This window comes from Rutidosis leptorrhynchoides, chromosome 4, assembly GCF_046630445.1.
Source record: "Rutidosis leptorrhynchoides isolate AG116_Rl617_1_P2 chromosome 4, CSIRO_AGI_Rlap_v1, whole genome shotgun sequence".
NCBI lineage: Eukaryota > Viridiplantae > Streptophyta > Magnoliopsida > Asterales > Asteraceae > Rutidosis > Rutidosis leptorrhynchoides.
Genome location: NC_092336.1, coordinates 118,090,556 through 118,113,314, shown reverse-complemented (window position 1 = coordinate 118,113,314; position 22,759 = coordinate 118,090,556). Strand labels below are relative to the sequence as shown.

Below are 22,759 nucleotides of genomic sequence, written 5' to 3'. Positions count from 1 at the left end.
CGATAAGATAAGCAAAGTCTATTAAACAGAGTCTCAGAATTTTTGAACTATTTTAATAAGATCATTTGACCTCTGACTATCCTCGACGATTCACGAACATTCGTGTATAGATAAAGTGTAAATGTATATAAAAATTTATATAAATATAAATGTATATTATAAATTGAAATAAAAGAAATATAATACAGTTACTTAGATTTAAAATAAGAATAATAATAAGAAAGATTAAGTTACTATTAATGTTATTATACATATATGATAGGAAATTTGATAACGTATAAATTGTTATATTGTTATCATTGTTAATAATATTATCAATAAAATTGATATTTTTATAACTAATAATATTATTAGTACCATCAATTAATATTAATATTTTTATTATTATTATCATCAAAATCAGTATTAGATATACTATTAGTATCAATAAATAATTTATATAAATATAAAGTTTATAAATATATGTAGTTACAAGTTAAATATAAATGTTATATTAACAATATTATCATTACCTCATTATTACTAATATTAATATTAAAAATTAATAATTATATTATTAATATTATTATAAGTAATGTTAATATTATTGTGATCAATAGTAATATCATTGTTATTATTAGTAATAAAAATTATAATCTAGTTATTATTATGACTATTATTATTATTACTAACAAAATTTATCATTTATTTATTATTTTGATATTATTAATATTATTATTATTATTATTATTAATATTATTATTATCTTTATTAGTATTAATAAAATATGTATGAAAAATCCAGTAAGGACGATTCTGTTTTTGTTCCCTATCTGAATTCGTAGAGAGTGACATCAAAAAAGGAGTACGAATTTGTTATATGTCTCTTTCCAAAACTTGTCTAACGAATATTTTGTTTTTGTCATCTGCTATTGCAAACGGAGACCCACAGTTTTTATATACACGAGCAAGTCAAGTGATTAAATTGAGTCATTCAAATTCAATTCCAATACCAATATCAATTATCACCACCAAATCGCGTTTTCAATCAGTTAAAATTCATCAAAGGAAATTTAAACAGCTCGACACTCTGTATCTTCAACTTTTTTGCCAAATTTCGATTTTGAAACCATTCTCAAAATGTAATAAAGTAAAGATGTTAGTAATCGTTCATATAAACTTTTTGTAAAGTTTCAAATCTTAAATTTTTGTATTGATTTCCAATTTACTAGTCAAAGTTATTGTGTCAAAAGTCAAACGAATCGTTCATCGCGAAATTCGAATTCGTTTTTGTGTTTCTAGGTAAATTGATGATTCCAATAGTTTCTATACATAATTTACAAACTATTTTATTTTGTAACTATAATCTAATACGTACTCTAATTTAAAAACAAGTTTTTTTTAAAAAAACAAACTGTGTGCTGCTGTCAGCGGTTTATTTTTATTTTTTTATATTTTTTTTTTCGGTTTCTAATAATTCAGTGACAGATAGATCGTTTATATGATGTTGTAAAATCCTAAAACTTCTTTTGTAATTCGTTATTTAATTGTTTTGAGCCATGGTCGATCCTGTGTTGTGAAGAAGAAGGAGAAGAACATAGGAAACAAAAAGAAGGGGTTTTATATATTTAAAACGGGTGTATAATCAGAAAAACGAAACTGGACTATTGGTTTAGGGTGTTTGCTGGGTACGAGAGGTCGGGGGTTCGAGCCCGGTTTGGGGCCTTCTTTTTAGAACAAGTTTTAAAGGTAGTTTCCTTACTAAAATTTATTTCTATTAACATTTATATTATTATGAATATTAATATTATTGTTATTATCAAGTATTAATGTTATTTTTGTTCATATTGTAAGTATTATGAAAAGTATGATCTTTATTATTATTATCACTAACAATTATTATTATTATTATTATTATTATTATTATTATTATTATTATTATTATTATTATTATTATTATTATTATTATTATTATTATTATTATTATTATTATTATTATTATTATTATCATGATTATTAACTAATATGATGTAAAAGAAAATATAGATTTAGAACTATTAATATGAAAGTAAATATGGTTATGATTATGTATTATAATTAGAGATTATGAATAATATAAGAAGAGATAGGTTTATGAGTAATTAGGATACGATAAGGGTATATAATGTAATTACATATGATATTGATAAGATTAAATATAAACTTGTTGCGCTCATGAAAACGTTTATGTTATATATAAGAGTAATATGGATGCGGTTACGCTTAATACTATAATTAAGATATTAAGTATTTAAAACAACGTTATTATTATGTGGACAGGATATATATGGATGCTATAAGTTTAATCATAAAACTTAATCGTTATAATTTTTAAGTATTATTTATTATTATTATTATTATTATTATTATTATTATTATTATTATTATTATTATTATTATTATTATTATTATCATCATTATTATCATTAGTAGTAAAATTGTTATATTCATAATTATTATTGTTAGTATTACTACCAATAGAAATTTTTATATAAAAATACATTATAAGAATATTAATACCACATATCACTATGATTTTATTATTAACAAGATAGTAACTAAACTATATATAAAATATATCAAATTAATAGGTACATATATATTTTATCATATATAAACCCTAATATAAATTATTATTATTATTAATATATTATAATGAAAGATAAACACTAGTTAAATAAAATATATAAACTAAATATATCTATATCTATATAACAAATAATTTAACAAGTATATCATTAAAAATAATAAATATATTTATTCGATTACGATTATGTGTTTTAATATATATAATTGATATAAGTTCGTGAATCCGAGGCCAACCCTGCATTGTTCCGATGTTCAATATTGTCAAATGTATTTTTACTACAAAATACAGTAGTGTGAGTTTCATTTGCCTTTTTACCCTTTATATTTTTGGGCTGAGAATACATGCGCTGCTTTTATAACTGTTTTACGAAATAGACACAAGTAATCGAAATTACGTTCTATGGTTGAATGATCAAAACTGAATATGCCCCTTTTTATTAAGTCTGGTAATCTAAGAATTAGGGAACAGACACCCTAATTGACACGAACTCTAAATATAGATCTATCGGGCCCAACAAGCCCCATCTAAAGTACCGGATGCTTTAGTACTTCGAAATTTAATATCATGTCCGAAGGAGGATCCCGGAATGATGGGGATATTCTTATATGCATATTGTGAATGTCGGTTACTAGGTGTTCAATCCATATGAATGATATTTTTGTCTCTATGCATGGGACGTTTATTTATGAGAACTGAAAATGAAAATCTTATGGTCTATTAAAATGATGGAAATAATTATTTATGTTAAACTAATGAACTCACCAACCTTTTGGTTGACACTTTAAAGCATGTTTATTCTCAGGTACAAAAGAAATCTTCCGCTGTGCATTTGCTCATTTTATAGATATTACTTGGAGTCATTCATGGCATATTTCAAAAGACGTTGCATTCGAGTCGTCGAGTTCAACAAGATTATTATTAAGTCAATTATAGTTGGATATATTATGAAATGGTATGCATGTTTGTCAACTTTCGATGTAATGAAAGACTGTCTTTTCAAAAGCGAATGCAATGTTTGTAAAATGTATCATATAGAGGTCAAGTACCTCGCGATGTAATCCACTGTTGTGAATCGTTTATAATCGATATGGACTTCATCCGGATGGATTAGGACGGGTCCTTACAATTACAACCCTCTAATCTGAATCACTAGTTTCTTCTTCTTCGGACTTGGTTCGTTTTCCTAATTTTCTAGGGATATATGGTGCTCCTCTAATACGAGACGTCGTTTTCCACAATGGTTTAGAAAAACCTGGTGGTTTAGAGGTTCCCGGGTTATTGTTACAATTTAGGAAATACGGACGTTGCCGATACATATAAAGTTCATCGGGGTTGGAATCAGGTTTCTCTATTTTTATACCTTTTCCCTTATTATTTTCTTTTGCTATATTAAATTGGGTCGAGGTAATTTCTATAACATCATCGGAATCCTCATCGGGATCCGATTCATCAGAAAATTGGTAATCTTCCCAATATTTTGCTTCCTCGGTGGAAACACCATTGACCATTATTGACTTTGGTCCGTTGGTTGAGGATTTTCTTTTATTTAATTGATTTACAGTAGGTATCAATATTTCTTCCTCCGAAACCTCTTCTTCTTCCGGTTCCTCCTCTTCCGGTTCCTCTTCTTTCGGTTCCTCCTCTTCCGGTTCTTCCGGTTCCTCTTCGGGAATTTGTGAATCTTCCCAAAGTATATTCGACTCTTCATTATTATTAGGTGAGTTAATGAGATTTGTACTAGTAGTAGACATCTATCACACAATATCAAACACATTAAGAGGTTAATATATATCACATAATATTTACATGTTAATAATATATAGTTTCCAACAAAAGTGTTAAGCAATCGTTTTTGGAGGAAACACGGTCGAAGTCCGGACTCACTAATGTATCCTAACAAACTCAATAAGACAAACTAATGCAAATTTCTGGTTCTCTAAGACCAACGCTCGGATACCAGCTAAAATGTCCCATTCATATTGATTATAAATGTTCCATATTAATTGATTTCGTTGCGAGGTTTTGACCTCTATATGAGACGTTTTTCAAAGACTGCATTGGTTTTAAAAACAAACCTTAACCTTTATTTTATCGACAAGGTTAAAAGGACACCACCTAGATTATCAGAAATGATAATCTAAAATATCACACTTACACACTACCAATACATATTGGTTTACAATATTAATATGTTACAACAAAGTAAATTTTGAATGCAGTTTTAAACAATATTATACAAGCATGCTGACTCCAAATCTTGTCCATATATTAGCATGCAACAGCGGAAGCTCTTAATAATCACCTGAAAATAAACATGCTTTAAACGTCAACAAAAATGTTGGTGAGTTATAGGTTTAACCTATATATTTATCAAATTGTAATAATAGACCACAAGATTTCATATTTCAATATACATCCCATACATAGAGATAAAAATCATTCATATGGTGAACACCTGGTAACCGACATTAACAAGATGCATATAAGAATATCCCCATCATTTCGGGACATCCATCGGACATGATAATAAAACTCGAAGTACTAAAGCATCCGGTACTTTGGATGGGGTTTGTTAGGCCCAATAGATCTATCTTTAGGATTCGCGTCAATTAGGTGTGCACTAATTCTCAAAATTAGTGATGTTCCCTAATTCTTAGGCTACCAAGCAAAAGGGACATATTCGGCTTCGATCATTCAACCATAGAAAGTAGTTTCATGTACTTGTGTCTATTTTGTAAAACATTTATAAAGCTGCATGTATTCTCATCTCAAAAATATTAGATTTTTAAAGTGGGACTATAACTCACTTTCACATATTTTTACTTCGTCGGGAAGTAAGACTTGGCCACTGGTCGATTCACGAACCTATAACAAATATGTACATATATATCAAAGTTTGTTCAAAATATAATTACAATATTTTTAATACATTTTGATGTTTTAAGTTTATTAAGTCAGCTGTCCTCGTTAGTAACCTACAACTAGTTTCCAAAGTTAGATGTACAGAAATAAATTGATATATATTATCTTGAATCAATCTATAACCCAGTGTATACACGTCTCAGGCTAGATTAGAACTCAAAGTATATATATTTTTGGAATCAACCTCAACCCTGTATAGCTAACTCCAACATTACTGCATATAGAGTGTCTATGGTTGTTCCAAATAATATATATACATGGGTCGATATGATATGTCAAACATTTGCATACATGTCTATGGTATCCCAAGATTACATAATATATTAGAATACATGTATAATACAATACGAGTTAGCTAGGAAATGATTAATATAGATTTGTTACAATATTTTCCGTAGCTACAACAATCAAAAAATATCCAATCTTATTTTACCCATAACTTCTTCGTTTTAAATCCGTTTTGAGTGAATCAAATTGCTATGGTTTCATATTGAACTCTATTTTATGAATCTAAACAGAAAAGGTATAGGTTTATAGTCAGAAATATAAGTTACAAGTCGTTTTTGTAAGAGGTAGTCATTTCAGTCGAAAGAACGACGTCTTGATGACCATTTTGAAAAACATACGTCCACTTTGAGTTTAACCATGATTTTTGGATATAGTTTCATGTTCATAAGAAAAATCATTTTTCCAGAAGAACAACTTTTAAATCAAAGTTTATCATAGTTTTTAATTATCAAACCCAAAACAGCCCGCGGTGTTACTACGACGGCGTATGTCCGGTTTTACGGTGTTTTTCGTGTTTCCAGGTTTTAAATCATTAATTTAGCATATCATATAGATATACAACATGTATTTAGTTGATTTTAAAAGTCAAGTTAGAAGGATTAACTTTTGTTTGCGAACAAGTTTAGAATTAACTAAACTATGTTCTAGTGATTTCAAGTTTAAACCTTCGAATAAGGTAGTTATATATATATATATATATATATATATATATATATGAATCGAATGATGTTAGGAACATCATTACTACCTCAAGTTTTGTGGATAAACCAGCTGAAAATTAGAAAAATAGATCTAGCTTCAAAGAATCCTTGGATGGCTTGAAAGTTCTTGAAGCAGAATCATGACACGAAAACAAGTTCAAGTAAGATTTTCACTCGAAATAAGATTGTTATAGTTATAGAAATTGAATCAAAGTTTGAATATGAGTATTACCTTGTATTAGAAAGATATCTTACTGTAAATAAGAAAGATTTCTTGAGGTCGGATGATCACTTTACAAGATTGGAAGTAAGCTAGGAAACTTGGAAGTATTCTTGATTTTATGAAACTAGAACTTATAGAATTTATGAAGAACACTTAGAACTTGAAGATAGAACTTGAGAGAGATCAATTAGATGAAGAAAATTGAAGAATGAAAGTGTTTGTAGGTATTTTTGGTCATTGGTATATGGATTAGATATAAATGATGTGTAATTTTGTTTACATGTAAATAAGTCATGAATGATTACTAATATTTTTGTAATTTTATGAGATATTTCATGCTAGTTGCCAAATGATGGTTCCCACATGTGTTAGGTGACTCACATGGGCTGCTAAGATCTGATCATTGGAGTGTATATACCAATAGTACATATATCTAAAAGCTGTGTATTGTACGAGTACGAATACGGGTGCATACGAGTAGAATTGTTGATGAAACTGAACGAGGATGTAATTGTAAGCATTTTTGTTAAGTAGAAGTATTTTGATAAGTGTCTTGAAGTCTTTCAAAAGTGTATAAATACATATTAAAACACTACATGTAAATACATTTTAACAGAGTCGTTAAGTCATCGTTAGTCATTACATGTATATGTTGTTTTGAAACCTTTAGGTTCACGGTTTTGTTAAATGTTGTTAACCCATTATTTATTATATCTAAAGAGATGTTAAATTGTTTCATTATCATGATATTATGATATAATATATCTTAGTATGATATATATACAGTTAAATGTCGTTACAACGATAATCGTTACATATATGTCTCGTTTCAAAATCATTAAGTTAGTAGTCTTATTTTTATATATGTAGTTCATTGTTAATACACTTAATGATATATTTACTTATAATTTAACATAATTAACCAAGTGTATCAATATTTTAATATGATTCATATGTACTTAGTAATACGTTGTTATAACGATAATCGTTATATATATCGTTTTCGTGTTTCTTAATTCAATAGTCTCATTTTTATGTATATAACTCATTGTTAAAATACCTAATGAGATACTTACTTATCATAATATCATGTTAACTATATATATAGCCATATATATGTCATCATATAGGTTTTACAAGTTTTTAATGTTCGTGAATCACCGGTCAACTTGGGTGGTCAATTGTCTATATGAAACCTATTTCAATTAATCAAGTCTTAACAAGTTTGATTGGTTAACATGTTGGGAACACTCAATCATGTAAATAATAATTTCTTTTAATATATATAAACATGGAAAAGTTCGGGTCACTACATTGTTGAAGTAGTCCGGAAGGTCTTTGATGTTCGGCTTTGACTTTGGAGCAAGTTAGGCATTTTCCAACATAAGTAGCGACGTCCCTTTTAATGTTCGGCCACCAATATTGTTCCCTAAGGTCGTGGTACATCTTATTGGCACCGGAGTGAATCGAATACCTTGACTTATGGGCTTCATCTAAAATAAGGTTTCGTAGGTCCCCATAACTAGGTACCCAAATTCTTCCGGCGAGGTATCGGATTCCAATTTCTTTAACTTTGAATCGAGAGGTGAAGATGTTCAAGTGTTCGAGTGAGATGTTTTCATCCTTGAGAGCCTCGTCTTGGGCTACACGAATTTGACTATTGAGGTTGGTGTGAATGGTGATGTTTAAAGCTCGGACACGAAGAGGCACCGCTCTTTCCTTTCGACTTAAGGCATCGGCTACTAGGTTTGCCTTCCCGGGATGGTAACGAATCTCACAATCATAATCGTTTAAAGTTTCAATTCATCGACATTGTCTCATGTTTAGTTTCTTTTGGTCGAAGATGTGTTGGAGGCTTTTGTGATCGGTGAAGATAGTACTCTTGGTTCCATAAAGATAGTGTCTCCACATTTTAAGTGCAAAGACAACGGCTCCGAGTTCGAGATCATGTGTCGTGTATTTCCGTTCATGAATTTTTAGTTGTCGAGAGGCATAAGCAATGACTTTCTTTCGTTGCATTAATACCAACCCAAAACCATGTTTCGAGGCATCGCAATATACAACAAAATCATCATTGCCTTCGGGAAGTGACAAGATAGGAGCGGTGGTTAGCTTTGTCTTCAAGATTTGAAACTCGAATTCTTGCTCGGTCACCCAAATGAATTTCTTTCCCTTGTGGGTTAACGTGGTTAGAGGACGAGCAACCAAAGAGAAATCCTTGATGAATCTACGATAGTATCCGGCGAGACCAAAAAATTGACGAATGTGAGTAGGAGTCTTCCATTTACTAATGGCTTCGATTTTCGTGGGATCGACTTTAATACCTTGATCATTTACAACATGACCAAGAAATTGAACTTCCTTCAACCAAAATTCACATTTGGAGAATTTGGCATAGAGTCGTTCTTGTCTCAAGAGTTCAAGCATAAGTTAGAGATATTGTTCGTGCTCTTCTTCGCTTTTAGAATAGACCAAGATGTCATCGATGAACACAATAACGAATTTATCGAGATACGGTTTGCACACGCGGTTCATAAGGTCCATGAACACCGTCGGTGCGTTAGTGAGACCAAATGGCATTACAAGAAATTCATAACTACCATAACGAGTTCGGAAAGCGGTTTTGGAGACATCTTCCCCCTTAGCCCTTAATTGATGATAACCCGAGCGGAGATCGATTTTCGAATATACACTAGATCCTTGTAATTGATCAAAAAGGTCATCGATGCGTAGAAGCGGGTATCGGTTCTTAACCGTTAATTTGTTTAGTTCACCATAGTCGATACACATTCGTAGGGATCCATCTTTCTTCTTAACGAATAAAATCGGAGCGCCCCATGGTGAATGGCTAGGTTGGATAAAACCACGGTCAAGTAGTTCTTGGATTTGACTTTGCAATTCTTGCATTTCGGAGGGAGAAAGTATATACGGTGCACGTGCTACGGGTGCGGCTCCCGGAATAAGATCGATTTGGAATTCTACCGGTCGATGAGGTGGAAGACCCGGCAATTCATCGGGAAATACATCGGAAAAGTCACTAATAATTGGCATATCAACGATATGCTTCTCATCGGACTCGACTTTCTTAACATGGGCAAGGATCGCAAAACAACCCTTACGAAGTAGTTTTCTAACTTTAAGGCACGAGACGAGGTTGAGTCCGGTGCAACTCTTATCGCCGTAAACAATCAAAGGTTCACCATTCTCGATAGGAATTCGGATTGCGTTAAGATCACAAAGGATGTGAGATTTTGTTTTTGCTAACCAATTCATACCAATTATTACATCGAAGCTCCCTAGTTCCATAGGTATCAAGTCAATTTCAAATCCCTTACCCAATAAGTTTAACGTACACCCCCGATAATATTTGTCGGCACTCAATAGTTTCCCGTTGGCCACTTCAATGGTATAAGTGGTATCTAAGGGGAGTGGTGAAGTGTAAAGAGTATGAGCCAAAGTCTTGGACACAAAGCATTTATCGGCACCCGAATCGAATAAGCAAGAAACATAAGAATTGTTGAGAAGAAACGTACCTGTGACTAGTTCATTGTCATCTCGGGCTTCCTCGGTGTTAATGTTGAAAGCTCGGCTGCTTGTATTGGGGTTATCTTTCTTCTTTAGGCATGCATTTCTATAATGACCCGTTTGTCCACATTCGTAACAAGTGACCGTCTTTGGTGCATTGGGCCCCTTTCGAGCGACGGGGGCGGCACTTTTACATTCGTTGGCCTTATGACCAATTCCTTGGCACCGATGGAAAATTAGCTTGTCAGATTCACCAAAGTGATGCTTGTTGCATTTGTTGCAAAGAGGTAGGTTTCCGGCATAACTCTTCTTGCCGTCAGAGGTGAAAGGCTTCTTGGCAAAGTTGTTGCTTGATTGGGGGGCTTCCCATTTTCTTTTGTTGTTACTTGACTTATCCTCGGCTTTAGGTGCAGGCACTACAACTTCGTCCACCGTTTCTATCAATTTGCGGGCCATGTTCAAAGCTTCTTGATGATTAGTGGGCTTGGATGACATTACTCCGTGTTTGATGCTCTTTGGAAGACCATCCATGTAAAGTTCAACCCTTGAAGACTCGGGGTTCACAAGGTTTGGGCACATCAAGGCTAATTCAAAAAATCGTTGATTATAAGCCTTGAGATCGTTTCCGACCGCTTTTAAAGTTCTTAGCTCTTGTTCGAGCTTTCGGGTTTCTTCACAAGGGAAATATTCGATGATCATCTTTTCCCTTAAATCGGCCCAAGAGAGGGCGTGGGCTTCATCGGTACCCACCGATTGTACATAGGTGTTCCACCAAGTGAGAGCGACACTGGCGAAAGTGTGAGTGAAGTACTTGACCTTGTCTTGGTCCTGACAACCGCTTATGCTAAAGACGGCTTCCGTTTGCTCAAACCATTGGGGGAGCACAACCGGTCCCCCGGTTCCATCGAAGGTGTGAGGTTTGCACCCCATGAAAGCTTTATAGGAGCATCCCTCGTTTGAGTTACCGGCTCCATTGTTGTTGTTGTTGTTGTTGTGGTGGTGGTTGTTGTTGTTGTTGTTGTTGTTGTTGTGGTTGTTGTTATTGTTGTTGTTTTTGGATGAGTGTCCTGCCATGGTCGCATCCACGACGATGGCTATCATTCATTGTAGAGCTTGTTCGGGTGTTTCGTGGCATGGTACACGGCGATGAGGCATTGTTCCTTCAAAACACAAGAATATCATTGATTAGTATTTTCAATAATACTAACCGTGATATGGAATGAGGATAAAGAGAAAATTTTCCTTGACTCGACTTAAATTCTTTATGTCATAATGTAGGAACGTTCGTATGAGTCACCATAATATAATCCCGGAAATTATATTACCCTAATTCATAAGTACATTCGACATTATTTCACGAAGTCAAGGTGGCATGTCAATCAAATTAAACAACGTGATTGAGATGGAATATAAGTTAGATATGAATAGAAGAGTTCGAGTATAAATGCACAAGTAGTCAAGTAATTCCTACTTCAAGTCTATATGCCGGTTGTAGTCTAGACTCATTAATGTACCCTACGACTCGGGGTTGACACCAATGAACTCTAAATCCCTACAACCAACGCTCTGATACCATCTGTAGCGACCCGACAAAATCGACATTGACGGCGCCGTCTACTTAGGTCCTGTCACGTGGTCATATGTCTTTAAAACAACGTTTGACCAAAATATGTCGCATTCATTTCAATTATAAAGATGTTTTAAGGTTTACAAAGTAGGTTCGGCGACCAAACATGTTACAATGTTATAAGTACAATTGAAACCTATGCGACACAAATTAAGTTAAGTCAAAAGACACTCCACGTATGCATGTATACTCGACATCCAAGAAAGTATCAAAAGTAATGAGCGGAAACATGTATCACAAAACGTTCAAGGACCTGATAAAAACATAGAAATCTGTCAATGAAAACGTTGGTGAAATCATAGGTTTAAGTAAGTAAGTACAAATGAACCACAAGATTTATATCATTGAAATAATAGTAAACCATTCTAAAATTTATATCACGAGCACCCAATTATCAAGGCTTAACTTTCCATCCATAGAACCCCATCACAATAGTGTTAGAACATACACTGGTTCTCGAAAATATATTTCATCCAAATAACAGTAGCGAACCGTTCGAATGAGGGCTTGTCAAACCCATATGGCCATATAACATAAGTTCTCGCTTACACCCGGCAAGTGTAACTAATGATAATCGAATTGAGGATTTTTGTTCAAACTCGTTTGTAGAATGTTTGTTTTCCTGTACTTGTGTTCACTTAGTAAAAAGAAACGTTTATGTTTTCTCATCCCAAATGTAAGTTCAAAAGTGTAAAAGTGGGACTATGATCTCACTTTGAGTGCAAGCGTATAAAAGTACTTCACAAGTAAACGTGTGTAAGGACGAATGCTAGTCTTGACCTAAACAAGTAGGTCGTATCAATAACGGTAAACACGATTGGTTAAAGTGTTCAATTAGTCCTATGGCTCGTTTCGACTAGATTATTATAGCATGTGAATCAAATTGTCAAGTTTCATGCAAGGTACAAGTATAAAAACATGTTAGAATGGTTGTATAAGTATTTGGTTAAGTTTGGACAAAAGTCAACTTTGGTCAAGTCAAAGTCAACGAAAAACTCAACACGTTCGGGTCGGGTCCCGAACTAAATTTATGAGATTTTTAATCATATATAAGTATGTTAGAATAAGTTACATGTGAATCAGAGGTGCGTAGCATAGCAAACATTTTTCGAAATTTGACCATGTAGGTCAGTCCCTGAATGCGACTTATGTCGCGCCGCGACCAAGAATTGCCGCGCCGCGGCAATCAACGTGAACTGGTGCCTGGCCAGTTTCAATTATTCAAGTCTCAACCAACTTCAATTAAGCACAATTCGCAAACCGTAAACACTTAAAACGTGTACCATACATCGTTGGAAAGGTAATTTAACGAGAAATGCACTAAACACCTTTCATCAATTAAAAACATCATTTACAAAAATCAAAATTCAAGTTGAATGCTCATTTAATGTTCATCATAAATACTTCCAAGTTCATAAATGCACATTTATGATTCGGGAATTAAATGCACACATGTGATACACCGTTTCATAGGTAATCAAGCATACAATTCAACTAACCACTTACCAACAACAATTCATGGCATTCAATACATTAAATATTCACATTTAGGTCTATCAAACCCTAACCAACATCACCAAAATCAATAATAAAGTTTATGAAGTTTTCTAAAGCAACCTACACATCAAATTGAGGCTAGTGATACTAGTAACACAATTAAAACATGCACTTATAACATTTAACAACATTCAAGCAACCAAAATCACCAAATCAAACACACAAAAATTCAAGTTCATGCTAGTTGCGTAAAATAACGAGAACGAACATATAAATCACATATTCATGTTAGACTTGAGCCATAGACACTAATTAACACTTTTATAAGTAAAAATCATCAAGAACACAAAATCTAGTGATTTTAGAAAGTTACTCAAATGAGAAGTAATCGGTATGGATTCGAAGAGGAAGATGCAAGGATTCCAAATATGTAATTTGTTTTGATGTTTGATTGTTAGATTGAAAATGGATGATGAATCTTTGAATTGGTGTTTGAGAGAATATGTTGAAAGTATTTAGAAAAATGGAAAATGGAAAAGATAATGAATGGAGGAGGTGGGTGTTGACCACTTTGACCTAGTCAAAACTTTGGTCATTTGGCAACATTGGTCCCTCAAGTTTGAATCGGAGGTGTGAATTACCTAAACGAGATAATTAAAAACGCGTATCAACGGGAGATGTTATAAATATTTAACGGACTATAAAATAGTTAAACGGAAAGTAAACGGAAAAAGGCGGGATGTTACACTATATGCAGTAATGTTAGAGTTAGCTATACAGGGTTGAGGTTGATTCCAAAATATTATATATACTTTGAGTTGTGATCTAGCCTGAGACTTGTATACACGAGGTCGTGGATTGATTCGAGATAGAATATATTACTTTATTTCTGTACATCTAACTGTGGACAACTAGTTGTAGGTTACTAACGAGGACTGCTGACTTAACACACCCAAATCATTAAAACGTAATAAAAAATTGTTGTAATTATATTTTGATCATACTTTGATATATATGTACATATTTGTTATAGGTTCGTGAATTAACCCGTGGCCAAGTCTTACTTCCCGACGAAGTAAAAATCTGTGAAAGTGAGTTATAGTCCCACTTTTAAAATCTATTATTTTGGGATGAGAATACATGCAACTTTATAAATGTTTTACAAAATAGACACAAGTACATGAAACTACTTTATATGGTTGAATGATCGAAGCCGAATATGCCCCTTTTGCTTGGTAACCTAAGAATTAGTAAACCAGTCTACTAATTGACGCGAATCCTAAAGATAGATCTATTGGGCCCAACAAACCCCATCCGTTGTAGCGGATGCTTTAGTACTTCGAGTTTTTATATCATGTCCGATGGATGTCCCGGAATGATGGGGATATTCTTATATGCATCTTGTTAATGTCGGTTACCAGGTGTTCACCATATGAATAATTTTTATCTCTATGTATGGGATGATGTTTTTGAAAAATGAAAATATGAAATCTTGTGGTCTATTATTACGATTGATAAATATATAGGTTAAACCTATAACTCACCAACATTTTTGTTGACGTTTTAAGCATGTTTATTCTCAGGTAATTGTTAAGAGCTTTCGTTGTTGCATACTAAATTAAGGACAAGATTTGGAGTCCATGCTTGTATAATATTGTTTGAAAACTGCATTCGAAGACATATGTTGTTGTGTAATATTATTGTAAACCATTATGTAATGGTCGTGTGAAAACGCTATATTTTCGATTATCATTTTTAATCCTTTAACGATAAATTAAAGGTTATGCTTTGTTTTAAAATCGAATGCAGTCTTTGAAAAACGTCTCATATTGAGGTCAAAACCTCGCAACGAAATCAATTAATATGGAACGTTTATAATCAATATGAACGGGACATTTCACAAAAAATCTAGTATATATATATATATATATATATATATATATATATGTGTGTGTGTGTGTGTGTGTGTGTTAGTATTGTTTTTCACTCTAATTATTTCAAAAGTGAGAGTATTATAATCTATATAAAAAGCACATGTAGTATCCCCTTAAACCCTTTCCTCTCCACTTCTGTCTTTGCTAAAAAATCTCAAAAATGGTTGATTAATAAACAATTTACAATCAAGAATGCGAGGGGAGCTTTAATAATCATCGGTTAATTATTATGGTATGTAAGTCTAATTTTATATTATCATATATATATATATATATATATATATATATATATATATATATATATATATATATATATATATATATATATATATATATCAATTCACAAGATTGAATGAACAGTAAAATCGGGTCAACCCGACCCGGTTGATTCTTTATGTTTATGGATATGACGTTAATTGTCGTTTTTTAAGTTTATATTATTTGTTAGGACTCTTTTTTTCGCCTTGTTCAGGGCATTCAAATTTTCGAGACCGGCCCTGTAAGTGATATTAAGAGGATCATACACAATAAAACTGTATAGGAACTCTATTACTCCAAACTAGTTAAAAAAAATTCATTGATCACCTGTGTTATTACATGTATTTTCTCTATTTTTTATTTCTTTTCTATTGTCTTTTATAAGCTACAACCATGGTTGCAAAAATCGGAAAATATCGCCGAGAACTCGGCGAGAACTCGGAAATTCAATCCTGGCAAGAATTCGTTTGTGAATCGGCAAAAAATCGGTCAAAGTGTAATTTATCGGTCAACGACCGATTTCTCGAAAAAATCGGTCAATTTCTCGGTCAAATCGGTCAACTTCTCGGAAAAATCGGTCAAATCTCGGAAATTATCTCAAAATTTTTATATTTATACATTTATTTATTCAAAAATATATATTTATATTAAAAGTCAACGAAAATCAACCATCGAGTTCTCCCGAGTTCTCCCCAAGTTCTCGGAGAACTCCTAAAAATTGTTCCGCCGAGAACTCCCCGAGTTCTGAGTTGTTCAACCTTGACTACAATCAATCATAATATTATTTATTGTAAAGAATGACCAAACTGCCCCAATATTGGAAGGAATCAATACGCGGACCATGTAATCAACTTGACCTGACCCGTCACTACTCCGTGATGTGACTAATTCTTGAGTTCTTAAGCACGTGACATCATGAGATGGTTTTCTCTTTTATTTTTACTCTTTTACAGCATTTCCAATAGCTGTGTCTTAGTCCTTCAGGACTAGACGCCACCTCAGCGCCACATCGACACTTTCTTCTCATAACTAAATCCAGGATTAAACACTCCCAACCAAGGTTGTAAAAGACGCGAGTCGGGGACGCATCGGTCATGCCTAAAAAACGACGCGTCGGACGCAACAGTGACGTAACGGCCGTTGACTAACGTTGTTTTGTTAAAATAGTTTTATTAAATATATATTTATATATAATATTATATAGATATAATCTTGAAATATAAACTATATTTACAATAAACATGAACAATTAAAAATTATTAACAATATTACAAAAAACAAAAAGTTGATCGACTTTGACTGACTTTGACCGAATTTTTTCGAATTTGACCGAATTTTTTCGACTTTGACCGACTTTTTACCTTTGACCGACTTTTTAGCAACGAATCATCGGCTATGCCTAAAAAACGACGCGTCTGTCAAGTCGGCTGACTTTTGCAACTCTGCTCCCAACAGTTACACATTTCTTCCATATCCGTTAAGAGGGCTCTTATAGTTTTGAAAGGCCAGTAAATTTTCGGGTTAATTTAAGAAAAATAGTGAATCATATACTATAGTTGACAGTGGCGAGTGTATATGTATAGCTACGGAGTCCTGGGACACCGTTAGTTACGAAATTTTAATCACTAAATATAATTGTAGGACTCCATATATATTTTAAGTTAAAAATGTTATAGTATGAGCCACTAAAAAAGACTTAAAATTTAGTCCACATATAATTCTATAATATGTGCCACTAATAAATACGGAGTATATAAATATATAAGGACGAAAAATGACCTTTTTTGTTTTCTCACACTCGGTAACACTAATACACTCTTTACGCGGTTGTTCAACACGACAAGTCCTAATTACGCTTTTATTCTTCAATTTTTGGGAAAATTGAAACAACAATTTTAATCAATCATTAATATACATGGTATAGTTCATTTTCCTTAATTTTTATTCTAATTTTGCAACTCTCAATTCCAAGTTGTAACTTATTTTATGGAATGTGTTAGGTTTATTAGTGAGATTTATTTTTTAATTTCGGACATCCCAAAATGTAATAGTGGACAATAAATTAGGGACATATGTAGTATATATATTGTTTGATATTCTAATTGTGGCCCTTAGATTGTTATATGAGAGTCATTTGTAATATATTACGGTACTTCAAAAATTTGGCGGAATCTAAGAATTTCGTTTACAGATATTGATGAAGAACGACCACATGTTTAAGTTGAAGAGGATGATGAACATGAACATCGAGTACCTTCCAAAAGTATATAAGAATTTACTTGAATGAACTTCCAACTGATCCAGGAGAATGTTTGAGCATGAAACTCTGCCACTCAAGTTGTACAATATGAAATTAAAAGATAATACTTGCTAAAATGACGGAGGTAAAAGTCGTAAATTATTATGGTTTGATGATCATAAATATTGGTTGAAGATCAATTTATGAATGATTTTCTAATTCATATATCTAATTCATAAATATACGATATTATTGTATTAATGATATGTTTTTGTTTGATGGTGTTTATAATGACCCGATCTAACCTGATCCGACTCGACACATTCAATTATTTGTTTAAGTAAGTTGTCGGAAAAAATTGTTAGGACCCCATTGAATTACGATCCTAGATTCGCCACTGATAGTTGACAAATGTTATTAAACCCGATCATGAATGAATATAATAAATAAAACACCGTAATTAAATACATGAATTACATTTATAACTATAACTTTGTCATCTGAAACCCTATTTCTGATAACAAATATATATATATATACACACACACACACACACACACACACACACACACATATATATATATATATATATGACTCTGGATATATATTCAAGATAAGATATCAGTTAGTTGAACTATAATTTTTTAGAGGCTTAATATTACCTCGTTTATATATATTTTACTTGCAATATCGATTACTTTTATTTGGTTTTTTGGTTATAAGTTGGAGGAATCATGAAGATTATTGTTAAAGTTTGAATTTTTAGATTCTTACGGGGTAGATTGAAGAGTTAAGATGTTTGGAGGTGATTTCGGGTGTTAATTTCAGTGTTTTCAAGCAAAAATCGAGAGATGAAACAAAGCACTCAATTACAAAAGTTGAAACAGGAAATACTGTTCGTTTTAGTGCATTTCGCGGCAGCAATTCCTTCCCTCGCGGTCGCGAGATTGGTCATCATGCTCGCAATTTTTATTTCGCGCTCACAATTTGTTCATGGAAGTTCACAAGTGGAAAAAATAGTTTCGCGCTCGCAATTATGGGCATCGCGGTCGCGAGGGACTGCATTGCAGTCGCGATTGTCGTTATTGCAGTCGCGAGAAACTAGGTCGGCAGCTGCATTATTTTTCCCCTATAAATAGATTTTATCCCCATAACTTGGGGGAGTTTTTGTTTGACGAAAAAAATAGTTAGGGTTACGAATTGTTGAGCTTTCTATGGTTTTTTGGAGCATCTAAACACTAGGATTTCAATTGTTAATCATTGGTAAACTCTTGTCTTTTATTTTAATCTTCACAATGGTTGATTATTGTTTATCTCTTTGCTTGTGTGCTTTGATTATCATTATGAGTAGCTAAATTCCTAATATTTGCTTAGATGATTGAACCTACGTGAAGGATTGCTTGATCTTTTGTATGTATTAATAATTGCTCTTGATTGTGATTCTTAATTACCCCATTAATTGTTCCCATTGATTACTAGTCTGTTGGTTGATGTAACGAGAGTTACTAAATTAATTAATTTATCTAGGTTATTGAGAAATAAATAAATAGGTTGATTTGCATGTGGGACACCGGTGTAATTAGATTAGTAATTAATCCCATCAATTGAGTAGGTAATTGTGAAGCCTAAATAGGGACGCCAATTTACCCTTCAACTGAATCATAATCTTGAGTAATTAATATTGATTGATTGTGTTCTTCAGAAGCGTCTGGGAGATCAACGTGAAAAACCGACACTTTCATGATATAATTGGTAACTAAGTGGGGGACACCAGCTTAGCTTACTAATTGATTAATGAACTTGGTTAACGAGAGTTATACTTAGGAATTTAATTACATTGTTCTTAACAACAGCAATCCGGAACCTAGGGAATTGAATCTAAGTGAATACCCCTTTATCTATTGAATTCGTATTTTCTTTCTTTGTTTTAAATAGTTTTAAATCAAAACCCCATTTTACAACTTAAATCTCTAGAATAATTATTAGTCTTTTTAGTCCTAAACTCTGCTCCTTGTGAACGAATTCGTAAGTATATTACAATAAGATTAGGTGTGTTTTCCGCATATCAATTTTTGGCGCGCTGCCTGGGAGCTGTGTGTCTTAGGATTTTACAAGATTTTAGTTATTCGATCCTTTCGTGGAAACTTGTTTTCGCGAAAGTTACTTTTCTGTTATTTTATTTCAGTTTTACGCTTTGGTTTTATTGTGTTGTGATCGCAGGTTAGGTACTTATAACTCTGGAACCATCTAGAGTTTATTATACACGCAGCAAAGCTAAAGTTGAGCAAGAAATCACCGAAGGTTTCTCAGTATTACCTTTTTATAATCCAAATTTTGAATATATTAAGGAAGAGGTAAAATGGGTCAACCAGCGTGAGGTCAATCCATGGAAGCAATGATGAAAGCCATGAGGGCTGGTAATGGACATGCCATTACCCAACCAGTAGTTGATAAAGATTTTGAAGTTAAGGGGCAGATTATAAATATGATCACTCATCAGTGCTAGTTCAGAGGTACACCGAAAGAGGATGCGTTCGAGCATCTTCGTTCTTTCAAGAGCATATGTAATTTGTTAAAGGTTTCCCAAGTTTCGGACACAGTTATTTATTTGAGGGTTTTTTCTTGGTCTTTAAAAGATGATGCAAAGGACTGGTTAGAATCATTGCCCGAAGGTGAAATTGACAATTAGACTACGATGGAAGATATATTTTTGCAGCGTTTCTTTCCAGCTTCAAAGGTCGCGAAATGAAAGAGTGACATTAATCACTTTGTTCAAAAGTCAAACGAGACACTCTATGATGCTTGGACCCAGTTAAGTAAAATGCTTCGAAATTGTCCTCAACATGGGTTGAATAATTATAACAAGGTCCAAATTTTCTATAAAGGTGTTAATGTGCCAACGAGGAAAGAAATGGATATTGCTGCGGGTGGTTCCTTAATGAAAAAGACTCCGGATGAAGCTTATAACATCATCTCAAAAACCACTACACACTCATATGATTGGCACCAAGAGATGGATATTTCTCGATCATCACATGTCGCTAGTGATGAGCGCGCATGGTTAAAGCACAACTAGCAATTGTTAAAAGACAAATGGAATCGATGACTAAAGAGATGCACGCTATGAATGTTGGTTGTGAGTTATGTCAGGGACCACATGTCACAAAGGATTGTAATCAGTCAACAATGGAGGAGTAGGTGAACTACTTGGATAATCAATACAATAATTAGTACCAAGGAGGTAGTTCGGGTTATCAGAGGAATGGACCACCAGGGTTCGTTAATCGAAATTAGAATCAGTTGTATGTAGATAAGATGTCATCATTAGAAGAGTTGTTAAGGGGTTTTATCATGAAGACGGAAGAGAGTATTTCTGCTTTGAGGCAAGATAGTGATTCGACAAAACAACAAGTGAGAAGTCAGCAGGCCTCGATATAGAATTTGAAACGGGATGTAGGGCGTATAGCTCAATCACTAACGGAGAGACCACCGGGTGCTATCCCTTCGAATACGCAAGCTAATCCGAATGTCAATGGGCCGCCTCGAACAATCTTGACTAATAACAGCTGAAGTGATATGAGAATAAAGATCCTCAGGTTTCTACTTATTCGCAAGTGAATGCTATTTCTAGTTTTGAGGCTTATGATTCCGATGAGGTTATTCCGACTTATACTCATAATGGTGAAGACGGTTGGATTCAAGTTAGTGATATAACTCCCGCGTATGGCAATTAATTAATGAGTTTGATGACGGGGAGTTCTTCTAATTCGGGTAATCAAGAGTCGAAAGTGAAGAATATTGAGACTACCGAGTCTCCTAAGTTTAGTGTTGATGAGATTGAAGTGGAAGAAGAGGTGAAACCTTCACCTAAATTGAAAGTTTACAAGCCGCCTATTCCATATCCGAGAGTTATTCCATCCGAGCAACCAAAGGGCACTGTTTGTAAGTCTATTAATACTAATGATAATATTTTTGTGCATGTACGTTTGGTTGATGTTCTTGCAGGTATGCCCAATTATGGGAAATTTTTGAGGCTTTAATGGCGAAGAAGGGTGAGCATGAGCAGGCATCCTCAGCGTTTCTTGAAGCAGAATGTGCTGCTATTTTGAAAAAGAGTGATATGCCACCAAAGTTACGTGATTCATAGTACCCTGTAGGATTGATGATTCTGAACTTTTTAGGTGTTTAACTGATTCAGGTGCGAGTATCAATCTTATGTCCTTATCTGTTTATACACAATTGGGTTTGAATGAGCTTAAGTCTACTAATACTGGAGTTAGATTGATTAACCAGTCGATTAGTAAACCCATAGGGATTGCTGAAAATTTGGTGGTTAAGATAGGTGAATTAGAGTTCCCAGCGGACTTTGTGGTTGTTGATATGCCTGAAGATAAGGTTGTACCCATTGTTTTAGGTATACCATTTTTAGCAACCATGGGTGCATTAACTGACTGGAGAACTTGTAAGTTGATTTTAAGGGATAGAGGTAAAACTTTGAGTTTTCAAACAAAGTTTAGTGTTAAACGACCACCCACACCCGTTGATTATGTGAATGTGCTTACTAGTGAAACTGATAATGTTAAAACTAAGACTAGTAGAAAGCCTTAGTGTGGAGGTGGAGTTGTTAAAGAAAAACCCGTGGTTAAACTGCCCGATGATAGTGTTGTTGATAGGTCTATGAGAAGGTTATTCGGGCGGGTTAAGAAAGCGATGAATGAGAAAGATAAGCAGTTAAAACTCCGGTTAGTTTCTAATTTATCTAAAAAGGAGAAAATGAAGTTGAGGGAATTGACTAGGGAGTCGAGAGTAGCTGATGATCAGTTGATAAGTATGATTGGTGATGGTAGTGTTAGTGGTGGTTACCATGGTTTGAAGAAGGATGGAACCGTGTATCATCCGAGCATTAGTTGAGAAGGTGAAGGAGTCTAGTGCAAGACT

The 22,759-nt window shown here is 33.4% G+C and overlaps 1 protein-coding gene across 1 annotated transcript; it reads left to right on the top strand.

Annotated features, from left to right (window-relative positions):
• Positions 1-21,558: 21,558 nt before the first annotated feature.
• LOC139840936 (uncharacterized) lies at positions 21,559-22,429 on the top strand. The gene is made up of 3 exons (XM_071831177.1): positions 21,559-21,767; positions 21,827-21,957; positions 22,020-22,429. Exons 1-3 carry the CDS (start codon positions 21,559-21,561, stop codon positions 22,427-22,429), a joined length of 750 nt encoding a protein of 249 aa, XP_071687278.1.
• The last annotated feature ends 330 nt before the right edge of the window (positions 22,430-22,759 follow it).